At 50.7% G+C, this 12,979-nt stretch overlaps 1 protein-coding gene across 2 annotated transcripts in view; it reads left to right on the forward strand.

Annotated features, from left to right (window-relative positions):
* Positions 1-12,979, forward strand: part of LOC139566122 (USP6 N-terminal-like protein) — a 90,913-nt gene that overhangs the window by 28,263 nt on the left and 49,671 nt on the right. The window contains exon 1 of one of the 2 annotated variants that reach the window (XM_071387057.1): positions 7,179-8,671. The exons of the other annotated variant lie outside the window; for it this stretch is intronic. Coding sequence (XP_071243158.1) covers positions 8,596-8,671 — 76 coding nt within the window. The 5' untranslated portion in view covers positions 7,179-8,595. Of the gene's footprint in view, positions 1-7,178; positions 8,672-12,979 lie in introns of those variants that run through there. 2 annotated transcript variants of the gene reach the window in all.

Consider the following 12,979-nt stretch of genomic DNA (forward strand, 5'->3'; position numbering starts at 1 on the left):
CTAGCAGTGGCTGCGTTGTTGACTTTGTTTGAAAGTGTAGCTGGCTAGGTAACCTCTAACTGGCTAGGTAACCTCGACAATTACTCTAGACTACACAATTATCTTGGATACAAAGACGGCTATGTAGCCAGCTAAGATCAAACAAATCAAACTGTTGTACTGTAATGAAATGAAATGTAATACTACCTGTAATACTACCTGTGGAGCAAAGCGGAATGCAACTACTCGCTCCAAACCAAACCGGAAGTGCGTATCGTAGAGGGAGAGGCAATAGAAGTGTTGTTTCTTGTATTATTGTCTTTTGTGTCTTTAGAGGACTGCTTCACCTTAATGTCCCCTTTCCCTTTTCTTCTGTCCTTATTTTGTCCCACTTTGTCCCTTCTTTGTCCCTTCTTCTCTTCTGCCAACTAGACACTCCTTGTTAGCTAGCTAGCTTCTTTCAGGAATGTCCCTAGCAACTGCCTAGCAACAGGTAAACAACTTAGCTAGCTAAGAAAACGGTATAATTTTATGAAAATAAAACATACATACATACAGTACACACTTACTAGAACACACACACACACATACATACATACAGTACACACTTACTGACACACACACACCCATACATACAGTACACACTTACTGACACACACACACATACATACAGTACACACTTACTGACACACAGGACGTTTTGTGAGGACGTTTTGGGGACCAACCAATTCATTCCCATTCAATATCCTATTTTCCCTAAACCTAACCCCTAAAATAGCCTTTTTACAAGTGAGGACCGGCAAAATGTCCTTACTTCCCTGAATTTTTTTGGTTTACTATTCTTGTGAGAACTTAGTTCTGGTACTCATAAGTATAGTAAAACGTTTATACATACACACTCACTCACTGACAGACATTTTCATAGAATTAGGGTCAATTCTATTACCACTTAGCAGTTCTCTCCACTCTCTCTCACACACACACAGTAATTGTTGTGACTTTTCTACTACCATAAGGCTGGTTGTTGGCCTATCATGGGCGTTGTAGTCTGCATGTTGGCATGGCGATCTCTACTCCCAGCTCTACCCTGGCACCCCGCTGCTCCTCACAAAGTTGAACCTCTCAATAGTTAATGTGTTGGAGTTGAGTCCAGCACTATGTATAGAACCGAGACAGGCTGGGCCTTTATTCACATCATGTTTACTCACTCCGTTATGCCACTCTCTCAGTACGTGTCCCAAAGGGCACCATATTCCCTATATAGTACACTACTTTTGACCAGAACCCCATGTGTTCAAACATCTAGCTCAAACTGACGGTTTACTTGCTTCGTGTTTTGCTTTGAAAGCCTCATATACACAACGTGGCTGTTGAAAGGAAAGCGGTGCGGTATCTTCTTGATTCAAGTGCCTCTATATACCCGCGGTTTATGAATGGGGCTCGTAAATCTATACCTCAGGACATGCACTCACACACATTCGTGGTGTACATTTGTGTAATTGTGATGAGGTGAATGCATATCACACACAGGCGAGCTGTAAAACACACCTGGCCTACACTGCAGAACACGCTGGCACGCTCATAAATAGCTGGTGCTCAGGCAGTCATTCCCGTCTCCCTAGTGGCGAGGACACAACACACCTTAACCAATGAGAAAGCACCCTACCGCACCCTGTGACAAATGGCCAAATCATTCACACCTCGTGACCAATACCCCCCCCCCCCCCACCTCCACTGACCATTGGCAAGCTGGCCTCACCCCTATGACCAATAACAAATGACACACACACACCCTACTGAGCATTGAGTAACCGCACACACACTCTCTGACAAATGGCGTGCAACCCGTCAACCGATGGCGAACGACGCGCATTGTATCGACCAATGTCAAACCGGGATAGACCTGAAGACGCACGAACGGCTGGCTGACCGCGAGCGTGCCTGAGCAGAGCAGCATGGGTATCGTTCATAAACTCCCACGCTCGTGGTCCCGAAGTTTTGGTTTGCGTGTGTCGTTCCTCTTCTTGCCCCTACAGCACGACTACACATCATGGTCACCTCCACCTCTAGTGCTCTACTGTATTAGCAGCTGCTGATTTTACTGTTGGCTTGTAAACAACTCCACCCTCCTCCTAACACACACACACACACACACACACACACACACACACACACACACACACACACACACACACACACACACACACACACACACACACACACACACACATCTGTTTGCTCAGCTCTCCCCATAGAGGGCCTTTATGGCTCTCTGAATCTCTCACCATCCTGTAAAAGGCTACAGCAGATGATCGGTACATGCCGTGACGTATAGGTCACTCTGGCTACAGAGGGTAGGGTGAAGGACAGACTGGGCTTGCAGAGGGAAAGTATGGGGTTATGGGGAGGGACAGATGTAGGCATGAGGGGTGAGGCCAGGTTTGGGATGATGAGTAGACTTTGGTGAGGCAGAGGCCTGATTTGTGTGAGGGGAGGACTGCCATGGATGTGGGAGTGGCCTTTGAGAGTATAAGAGTGAGGTGTGAGGCGTTCATTGGCCAGAACTGGTTTGGGTGAGGACTGAGACTGAAAGTGTTGAGAGATGAGGAAAGGTCAGATGTCATTGTAGAGTTTGGAGACTAAAGTAGTGTGGGCATGCAGCAGGACCGTACAGTCAGTGGAATAATAGCAGTCTTTTGATTGGTTGGAAAGTTAAACCCTGAGAGCAGGAAGTGACACGGTGCAAACAGGAAGTGTGAGGGAGCCCAGTGATGTTTTTCCAGTCTGCCCCCCCGTGTTCCATTCCCTCGCTCCCTGTGGCACGGAGCCAGAACAGAGGAAGGAGGAAGGAAAGGGAGAGAGGAGGGATGGGGAAGGGACAGGGGACTGGGATTTATCATATTGCTTAGACCTGTCATACCCTGTCAGATCAGTGTTCATGGAAGAAAGGAGATGAGTAATGGAAGCTGGTTTAGTTCAGAATACAACACACTGTCAGTGTAAAGTTCCTGTACTTCTTATTGGCCTTCTACAGTGTGTTCCTACCAGTCCATGCTAACAGCGACTGGGTGTTTTCACCTTGTCACGTTGATTTGTTTGTGCATTAGCCCCTTGTCAGCTAGCTCGACCTGGAGTGAACCTGCTGAAGAGAGAGAGAGAGATATATGTAGGGAGAGAGAGAGGGAATGTTTGGGGGAAATGGAGTTACTACTGTCTAGCAGCAAACAGACAGCAATCAAAGAGCTGTATTCATGTTGTGACTGCTAAAATTGGAGACGTCTCTTGACTGATTTCAGTGAGTGAAAATGAGCCTGTGCAAACCTCTACTCTCTTTTCCCTCTTTCTCTATCAGTCTATTGCCGTTTCTTATTTCATTTTCTCCTACCTTGCTCGCTCTTTCTCCCCATTTCTCATTCTCAATTTTGTCCCTTTCATCCCTCCCTCGTCTCTGGAGACACTTTCTGGTATCTTGACCTCTGAAGTGTGTTCCATCTTGAGTGTCCTCAATCGAAGACCCCAAAACCCACATTGACAGTTCCTTCTCGACTTTGCTGATTCACAGATTGAGGACTGTTGACAGGCTGAACTCGATCTTCCTCCTAGATTGAAGAGGTGATGGTTCCCCAGTTTAGACGGACTTATCTGTCATTTTCCAGTCAGGCAGGTGTTAACCGAGCGCCGTGGAGGGGCCATTGATTTGATGTGTGTATGACTGGCCCTCTTATGACCAGGGCTGAGGGGCCGTCGGAGAGAGGGGAGACTGTCGATATACGCCTTTGTATGTCTCCTCCATCGACAGGAGATCAATCCATACTCCGCCGGGTCTTCTTCTCTTTACCTCTCTTGCTTTGCACGCCTTTGGTCAGTACAGATACACACACCTTTATTTCCCTTGGTTATCTTCCTTCAAGTCAGAAAGGTGTATGCTGATCATATTAAGACGGCATATGACACAGGAACTGTAGAAGATGGGGAAACCAGCAAGACTAGATAGTAAACGCTGAAGTCCGCTACACTGTTTGTACCGGTGTGTGTGTGTTTGTCCAGGGGACTTAGAGGTGGTGTACTATCTCTGTGATGGGCCCCATACTCCTGGGAATTCAGGGTCACAGACAGAGAGCAGCGTAGTGTTGGGGCGTAGCGACAGCAGCGTAGTGTTGGGGCGTAGCGACAGCAGCGTAGTGTTGGGGCGTAGCGACAGCAGCGTAGTGTTGGGGCGTAGCGACAGCAGCGTAGTGTTGGGGCGTAGCGACAGCAGCGTAGTGTTGGGGCGTAGCGACAGCAGCGTAGTGTTGGGGCGTAGCGACAGCAGCGTAGTGTTGGGGCGTAGCGACAGCAGCGTAGTGTTGGGGCGTAGCGACAGCAGCGTAGTGTTGGGGCGTAGCGACTCAATGCCTTAGAAGGGCTGCACACACACTCTCTTGCACAGCTTTGTTTGTTGTGTGTGCGTGCAGAGTTAAAGAAGTGTGTGTGTGTGTGTCTTCCTCTTTGTGGGGAAATGTCATTTGGATATAGAATGACACTGGTTGCTCCATTACAGCTTGCTATGCAGACTGCACACTGTCCTTGGCTTGAGACACGGGGGGGACTGCAGGGTGTGTGTGCCTGCGTGCCTCCCCCCTGTGTGTGTACATGTGTGTTTGCGTGCAGGTTCCCACCTTTGTGCATGTATGAGTCATATCTCTTTGCAAGGTCAATGAAATGAGTCAAGTGTATGATCTTCTGAAACTGAATGGCATCACGTTATATTGCCATGCAGAGGGTGAAAAATACATTTATGGAGAATACATAACAGGAAACAAAAAAGGTAAAGTACGTCTGATGCAGTGAAAATAATTGAAAAACATTGAAAAATGAAGTAAGCCTTATGCGACATCATTACATTTTTGTTTGCCTGAATTGGCAGGTTTAACGCACCAGACATGCTTCTGAGAGAGCACCATAGTTCTCTTTTGATTAACCATTATAAACAGAAAGATGAGTGAGGGAAATTAGTGGAGGTAGAAAGAGGGGAAGATATCGAGAGTGTTTTGGAGAGAGGGAGCCAAAGGCAGAGACGGAAGGGGAGATGGGGAGACGGAAGGGGAAACGGAAGGGGAGATGGGGAGACGGAAGGGGAGATGGGGGGAGACTGAAGGGGAGATGGGGAGACGGAAGGGGAGATGGGGGGAGACTGAAGGGGAGATGGAAGGGGAGATGGGGAGATGGGGAGACGGATGGGGAGATGGAAGGGGAGATGGGGAGACGGAAGGGGAGATGGGGGGAGACGGAAGGGGAGATGGGGAGATGGAAAGGAGATATGGGGAGACGGAAGGGGAGATGGGGAGACGGAAGGGGAGATGGGGGAGACGGAAGGGGAGATGGGGGGAGACGGAAGGGGAGATGGGGAGACGGAAGGGGAGATGGGAGAGACGGAAGGGGAGATGGGGAGAGACGGAAGGGGAGATGGGGAGAGACGGAAGGGGAGATGGGGAGAGACGGAAGGGGAGATAGGGAGAGACGGAAGGGGAGATGGGAGAGACGGAAGGGGAGATGGGGGGAGACGGAAGGGGAGATGGGGAGACGGAAGGGGAGATGGGGAGACGGAAGGGGAGATGGGAGAGACGGAAGGGGAGATGGGGAGAGACGGAAGGGGAGATGGGGAGAGACGGAAGGGGAGATGGGGAGAGACGGAAGGGGAGATGGGGAGAGACGGAAGGGGAGATGGGGGGAGACGGAAGGGGAGATGGGGAGAGACGGAAGGGGAGATGGGGAGAGACGGAAGGGGAGATGGGGAGAGACGGAAGGGGAGATGGGGAGACGGAAGGGGAGATGGGAGAGACGGAAGGGGAGATGGGGAGAGACGGAAGGGGAGATGGGGAGAGACGGAAGGGGAGATGGGGAGAGACGGAAGGGGAGATGGGGAGAGACGGAAGGGGAGATGGGGAGAGACGGAAGGGGAGATGGGGGGAGACGGAAGGGGAGATGGGGAGAGACGGAAGGGGAGATGGGGAGAGACGGAAGGGGAGATGGGGAGAGACGGAAGGGGAGATGGGGAGAGACGGAAGGGGAGATGGGGAGAGACGGAAGGGGAGATGGGGAGAGACGGAAGGGGAGATGGGGAGACGGAAGGGGAGATGGGGAGACGGAAGGGGAGATGGGAGAGACGGAAGGGGAGATGGGGAGAGACGGAAGGGGAGATGGGGAGAGACGGAAGGGGAGATGGGGAGAGACGGAAGGGGAGATGGGGAGAGACGGAAGGGGAGATGGGGGGAGACGGAAGGGGAGATGGGGAGAGACGGAAGGGGAGATGGGGAGAGACGGAAGGGGAGATGGGGAGAGACGGAAGGGGAGATGGGGAGAGACGGAAGGGGAGATGGGGAGAGACGGAAGGGGAGATGGGGAGAGACGGAAGGGGAGATGGGGAGCGGGGAGAGACGGAAGGGGAGCGGGGAGAGACGGAAGGGGAGATGGGGAGAGACGGAAGGAGAGACGGAAGGGGAGACGGAAGGGGAGATGGGGGGAGACGGAAGGGGAGATGGGGAGACGGAAGGGGAGATGGGGAGAGACGGAAGGGGAGATGGGGAGAGACGGAAGGGGAGATGGGGAGAGACGGAAGGGGAGATGGGGAGATGGGGAGAGACGGAAGGGGAGATGGGGAGAGACGGAAGGGGAGATGGGGAGAGACGGAAGGGGAGATGGGGAGAGACGGAAGGGGAGATGGGGAGAGACGGAAGGGGAGCGGGGAGAGACGGAAGGGGAGCGGGGAGAGACGGAAGGGGAGATGGGGAGAGACGGAAGGGGAGACGGAGGGGAGACATGGAGACGGAGGGAAATGGGGAGACGGAGGGAGACACTGAGATGGGGGAGACGCAGGGAGAGACACTGAGATGGGGGAGACAGAGACGGCGGGAGACTGATTGAAAATGTAAAAGGACATAAGATGCTAGTGAGCACAATTTATCACTGTCTACGACACAAACACATATATATATATTTGGCTCAGACACACACAGAGAGACAAATACTGATGATCACACACGGCTGGTCTTTTCCTTCCCCTGTATTTTCCCGTTCTGTTCATGTACCAGGCTTCAGAGTGATGGTGGAGCAGGGCGTCGCTACTAAGCGGGGACGACTGAGAAAGAGAGGGGGAGAAAAACTGAGAGGGAGGGAGAGGAAAGATCGAGGCAGAGGGGGGAGAGCGAGGCTGTCCGTGAATGAGGATGTACTCCATGAAAGGGAACAAGAGAGATGGGGAGAAAGCAGTGCACAGGGAGAGAGGGAGAAGTGAGAGAGTATTAAACAGGGCGAGAGAACGATGAGAGTTGGGTGGACTGACTGCCTTACCCCAGTGAGTTAGCTAGCTGTGGATGTGAGCAGAGTGGCGTGTATTTGGAGCAGGGATACTGCTGCTATTGATCCAAACCACCTTCCTCTGTTCTGCCAGCCAGGTGAACTCCTACAGCACAGCTCTCTGAACAGAGAGGGAGAGAAACAGAGAGGGATCTGACAGTCTCCTCCCTGTGTTCCTCAGAGCTGGGTGCGTGTGTTCACCTCTACTGCCTCTGCCGAACAAGATAAGTGTGTGTGTGTTCTGTGTGTGGGAGCACCGACTGGGGAAGAAGAACACGCCCTCTCTCTCCGCTGAGCCGGAGAGTCTCAGAAGAGTAGCCAACGGCAGCTAACAAACCAACGACCTCCAGCTCCCAGCCGTCGGGTTGATGACATTGTGTGTGATTTGAGCGTCACTTGAGCGTGATCTGCTTTACCTGGACATGTGAGAGCGGTGGTCTGGTATTTCTGGACCTGTGAGAGCGGCGGTCTGGGTATTAATGGACCTGTGAGAGCGGTGGTCTGGTATTTCTGGACCTGTGAGAGCGGTGGTCTGGTATTTCTGGACCTGTGAGAGCGGTGGTCTGGTATTTCTGGACCTGTGAGAGCGGCGGTCTGGGTATTAATGGACATGTGAGAGTGGCGGTCTGGGTATTAATGGACATGTGGGAGTGGCGGTCTGGGTATTAATGGATATGTGAGAGCGGCGGTCTGGTATTGCTGGACATGTGAGAGCCGTAGGAGGACGGGAGGCGATCATCTACCTGGACAGGAACAACCGCTGACCCCTGGAGAGAGAGGAGAGGAAGAGCAGTGATGCAGACTGCCTTCAGTGTCTTAGAACAGACTGCCTCTCTAGGTCGACCTAAATGTGACTGCCGTAGATATTCACATGTAGGAGAGAAAGTGTGTGTGAGTGCTAGGGACGTGCATGTGTGATCGCGTAAGGGAGTGTTGAGGGCTTGCAGCTGGTGCTGAGAGAGACTGAGGGAGGTTGGATCGGAGCAGAGAGGAAAAAGGCTTAGGGACGACTGGGTGGAACTGGAGGCTAAAGCTAACCTTGGAATCATCCTTGGAACCTTGAGGGGCTGCCGCCACTACTCCACCCCAAAGAGAGGAACTAGGACTGGGGAAAGATCCTCACTCTGTGGACCCTAAACCTGGTGCCTGGGGATACGATGGGCTTGACTTTTAAGACATTGGGATGATTTCAGAGGACCATGTGAGGGATGAGGTTGTCGGGGGTGCGAGGGCGAGAGCGGGCTCCCCACGCCCGGTGTGCATGGTTGGCCCCTCCCCACTATGAGTATGCAGGTGCTTCATATGGTCAGGGAGCTGGTGTCTCCCTCCCGACGCAGAGCAGCCGCCAGATACGGAGGTGTGTGTTTCAAGTTTTATTGTCTCGTGGACAAGTGCAGTGAAATGCCTTTCTTTTGAGTGTGTGTGCGTCTCTGTCTGAGTGTGTCTGTCTCTGTGTGTATCTGACTGTGTAGTACATTAGCTGTACTGAATGTCATTAACTTCTGACACATCCCTTGTGTGTCTGTGTTTGAGACAGTTGGCTAGAGAGAAAGAGATTCCCTTGGTACTGCTGTAATGGCTCTGTTGCTATGGGGTGTGTGTGTGTGTGTGTGTGTGTGTGTGTGTGTGTGTGTGTGTGTGTGTGTGTGTGTGTGTGTGTGTGTGTCCGGTGAGTAATTAATAATGAAGGAAGGTTCCCTGGGGTAATGGGACACTTGGTGACCCCGATCTAGTCCTGTCTTCTGATTGGACCAGCTCTGAGGGGTCAGTGTTGGGCTGTGGGCACTAATGAGTGGCTAAAGCTTTTCACTGCCAAAAGCTCAGTCTACACTCTGAGGAGAATCACCTGGGCTCTGATGAGTGTGGGCTCTGATGAGTGTGGGCTCTGGGTGGAGCCGTAACACTCTGCATCCCCATTCAGGCTACTGGCTAGTGGCTGGCTAGTGATTTTATATGGGTTGTGATGTGAGTTATTTTAAAACATCAACAGGCTCTTTTAAAGACATCTAGGCCTCAAGCATCTCCTTAACAAAGGCTGCCTCTATTCTCTTAGCCCTGTGTATCTAAGCTTTCTGATGTGCCAGGGGGAGGAAACCGATTACACACTTCTCGCCTCACTGCTTGTTAATGATGAATTCTGTGTGCGTGTGCACATGCGTGTATGTTTGTAACGTGTATGAATGTTTGTCAGTCCCTCCAGGATTTGTTATTTAACCTTTTAGGCAAGGCAAGCCAGTTAAGAACAAATTCTTATTTACAATGACGGCCTACCCCGACCAAACCCTAACGACGCTGTGCCGCCCTGTGGGACTCCCAATCACGGCCGGTTGTGATACAGCCTGTTATCGAACCAGGGTCTCTAGCACTGAGATGCAGTGCCTTAGACCGCTGCGCTACTCGGGATTTCACAGGGATTTTTGGGGGTGATATTTGCAGGCAAAACTGCTTGATTTTGCTGTGACAATTTGGACATTTTGGTTGGCAATGCTGTGATTTAGTAGCGAAATTGCGCTGACGAGGGATACAGTTGACGTGTGGCTTGATTTAACCATATTTATGTGCTAATTGGTTGAAATTGTGAGCCCTCTTTTTGTACTGTGGTGATGGGTCAGTGTTATGCGATAATATTGCGAGGATTTGACTGTTTTATGCGGAAATAGTGCAGTGATTGGTCAAATTTGCAAGACCATAATAATATGCCGTGAATTCTTGATTTTGCCAAAAAAAAACAGAATCCTGAAAGGAACTGGTTTGTCTCAACATATTGAGCCTGATAATGACTCAAACATGTCCCATTCCCTGTGTAGCAGCATGTAATCACTGTGCTGGAGGCAGGAGCAGTGGAACAGAGCTGGTGTTGTGGAGAGTTGAGCTTCTCATCGATCTGTGATGCCCACTACAAAGGGCACCTTGAGTTTAGGGCCCTCCGCCTTCCAGCCATTTTAATTAACATTTTTAACATTTAAGTCATTTAGCAGACGCTCTTATCCAGAGCGACTTACAAATTGGAAAGTTCATACATATTCATCCTGGTCCCCCCGTGGGAATTGAACCCACAACCCTGGCGTTGCAAGCGCCATGCTCTACCAACTGAGCCACACAATCTCCGGCCATCGACCCTGCGGAGAAATTCTCAATTCACACAAACATACACAGGTGCACACACACTAATATGTACACACTTCGCTTTAGAATCACACACACACACACACACACACACACACACACACACACACACACACACACACACACACACACACACACACACACACACACACACACACACACACACACACACACACACACACACACACACACACACACACACACACACACACACACACACACCACAGAGCCCCTGAGACAGTCAGGTGCTGTCTGTCAGTGGGTTATCTCATCCCCCAGACAGTAGCTGTAGCCTTGGTTGTTAGGTAGTGTTCTGTGGTAAAGGTGTTGTCTGTCAGTGGGTTATCTCATCCCCCAGACAGTATGTGTAGCCTTGGTTGTTAGGTAGTGTTCTGTGGTAAAGGTGTTGTCTGTCAGTGGGTTATCTCATCCCCCCAGACAGTAGCTGTAGCCTTGGTTGTTAGGTAGTGTTCTGTGGTAAAGGTGTTGTCTGTCAGTGGGTTATCTCATCCCCCAGACAGCAGCTGTAGCCTTGGTTGTTAGGTAGTGTTCTGTGGTAAAGGTGTTGTCTGTCAGTGGGTTATCTCAACCCCCAGACAGCAGCTGTAGCCTTGGTTGTTAGGTAGTGTTCTGTGGTAAAGGTGTTGTCTGTCAGTGGGTTATCTGCTGAGGTGTGGGGTTGGTGAGAGAGGGAGCGTGGTGAGAGGATGACATTTCAGTCTGTCACTTCAGCCTGCTTGAACACAGTATGTGTAATGCACTGAGCCCTTTGACGTATCAGCAGGGTCTTTATCAGTGGTGTTGAAGTACTTAAGTAAAAATACTTTAAAGTACTACTTAAATAGTTTTTTGGGGGGTATCTTTACTTTACTATTTATATTTTTTGACAACTTACTTCTATTTCACTACATTCCTAAAGAAAATAATGTACTTTTTTACTCCTATACATTTTCCCTGACACCCAAAAGTACATTTTGACAGGAAAATGGTCCAATTCACACACTTATCAAGAGAACATCCCTGGTCATCCCTGCTGCCTCTGATCTGGCAGACTCACTAAACACACATGCTTCATTTGTAAATTATGCCTGAGTGTTGAAGTGTACCCCTGGCTATCTGTAAATGTAAAAAAAAAATAAACTTACATTCTGCTGTCTGGTTTGCATAATATAAGGAATTTGAAATTATTAATACTTTTGATACTTAAGTATATTTAAAACCAAATACTTTTAGACTTTTACTCAAGTAGTATTTGACTGGTTGACTTTCACTTGAGTCATTTTCAATTAAAGAATCTTTACTTTTACAAGTATGATTTGAGTACCACCACTGGTCTTTATCTCTCTGGATGTAGAATGTACATGTCTGAATATGTATGTGCAGAATCAGTAAGGACTAGTGAGCGTTTGTGAACGCAAATGTCCCTGTATTTGAACTGAGATCTTGGGATACTACTAAACTCCCGCAGTATGTTGTGTCTGGCATTCTGCTGGCCAGGCAGGTGACGGGAGGAGCTAGGAGCAGTACTACAGTCCAGCATTCTGCTGGCCAGGCAGGTGACGGGAGGAGCTAGGAGCAGTATTACAGTCCAGCATTCTGCTGGCCAGGCAGGTGACGGGAGGAGGAGCAGTACTACAGTCCAGCATTCTGCTGGCCAGGCAGGTGACGGGAGGAGGAGCAGTACTACAGTCCAGCATTCTGCTGGCCAGGCAGGTGACGGGAGGAGCTAGGAGCAGTATTACAGTCCAGCATTCTGCTGGCCAGGCAGGTGACGGGAGGAGGAGCAGTACTACAGTCCAGCATTCTGCTGGCCAGGCAGGTGACGGGAGGAGGAGCAGTACTACAGTCCAGCATTCTGCTGGCCAGGCAGGTGACGGGAGGAGGAGCAGTATTACAGTCCAGCATTCTGCTGGCCAGGCAGGTGGCAGGAGGAGCAGTATTACAGTCCAGCATTCTGCTGGCCAGGCAGGTGGCAGGAGGAGCAGTATTACAGTCCAGCATTCTGCTGGCCAGGCAGGTGACGGGAAGAGGAGCAGTACTACAGTCCAGCATTCTGCTGGCCAGGCAGGTGACGGGAAGAGGAGCAGTACTACAGTCCAGCATTCTGCTGGCCAGGCAGGTGACGGGAAGAGGAGCAGTACTACAGTCCAGCATTCTGCTGGCCAGGCAGGTGACGGGAGGAGGAGCAGTATTACAGTCCAGCATTCTGCTGGCCAGGCAGGTGACGGGAGGAGGAGCAGTATTACAGTCCAGCATTCTGCTGGCCAGGCAGGTGACGGGAGGAGGAGCAGTATTACAGTCCAGCATTCTGCTGGCCAGGCAGGTGACGGGAGGAGGAGCAGTACTACAGTCCAGCATTCTGCTGGCCAGGCAGGTGAGGGGAGGAGGAGCAGTATTACAGTCCAGCATTCTGCTGTCCAGGCAGGTGACGGGAGGAGGAGCAGTATTACAGTCCAGCATTCTGCTGGCCAGGCAGGTGACGGGAGGAGGAGCAGTATTACAGTCCAGCATTCTGCTGGCCAGGCAGGTGAGGGGAGGA

The sequence above is a fragment of the Salvelinus alpinus genome, chromosome 37 (assembly GCF_045679555.1).
Source record: "Salvelinus alpinus chromosome 37, SLU_Salpinus.1, whole genome shotgun sequence".
NCBI lineage: Eukaryota > Metazoa > Chordata > Actinopteri > Salmoniformes > Salmonidae > Salvelinus > Salvelinus alpinus.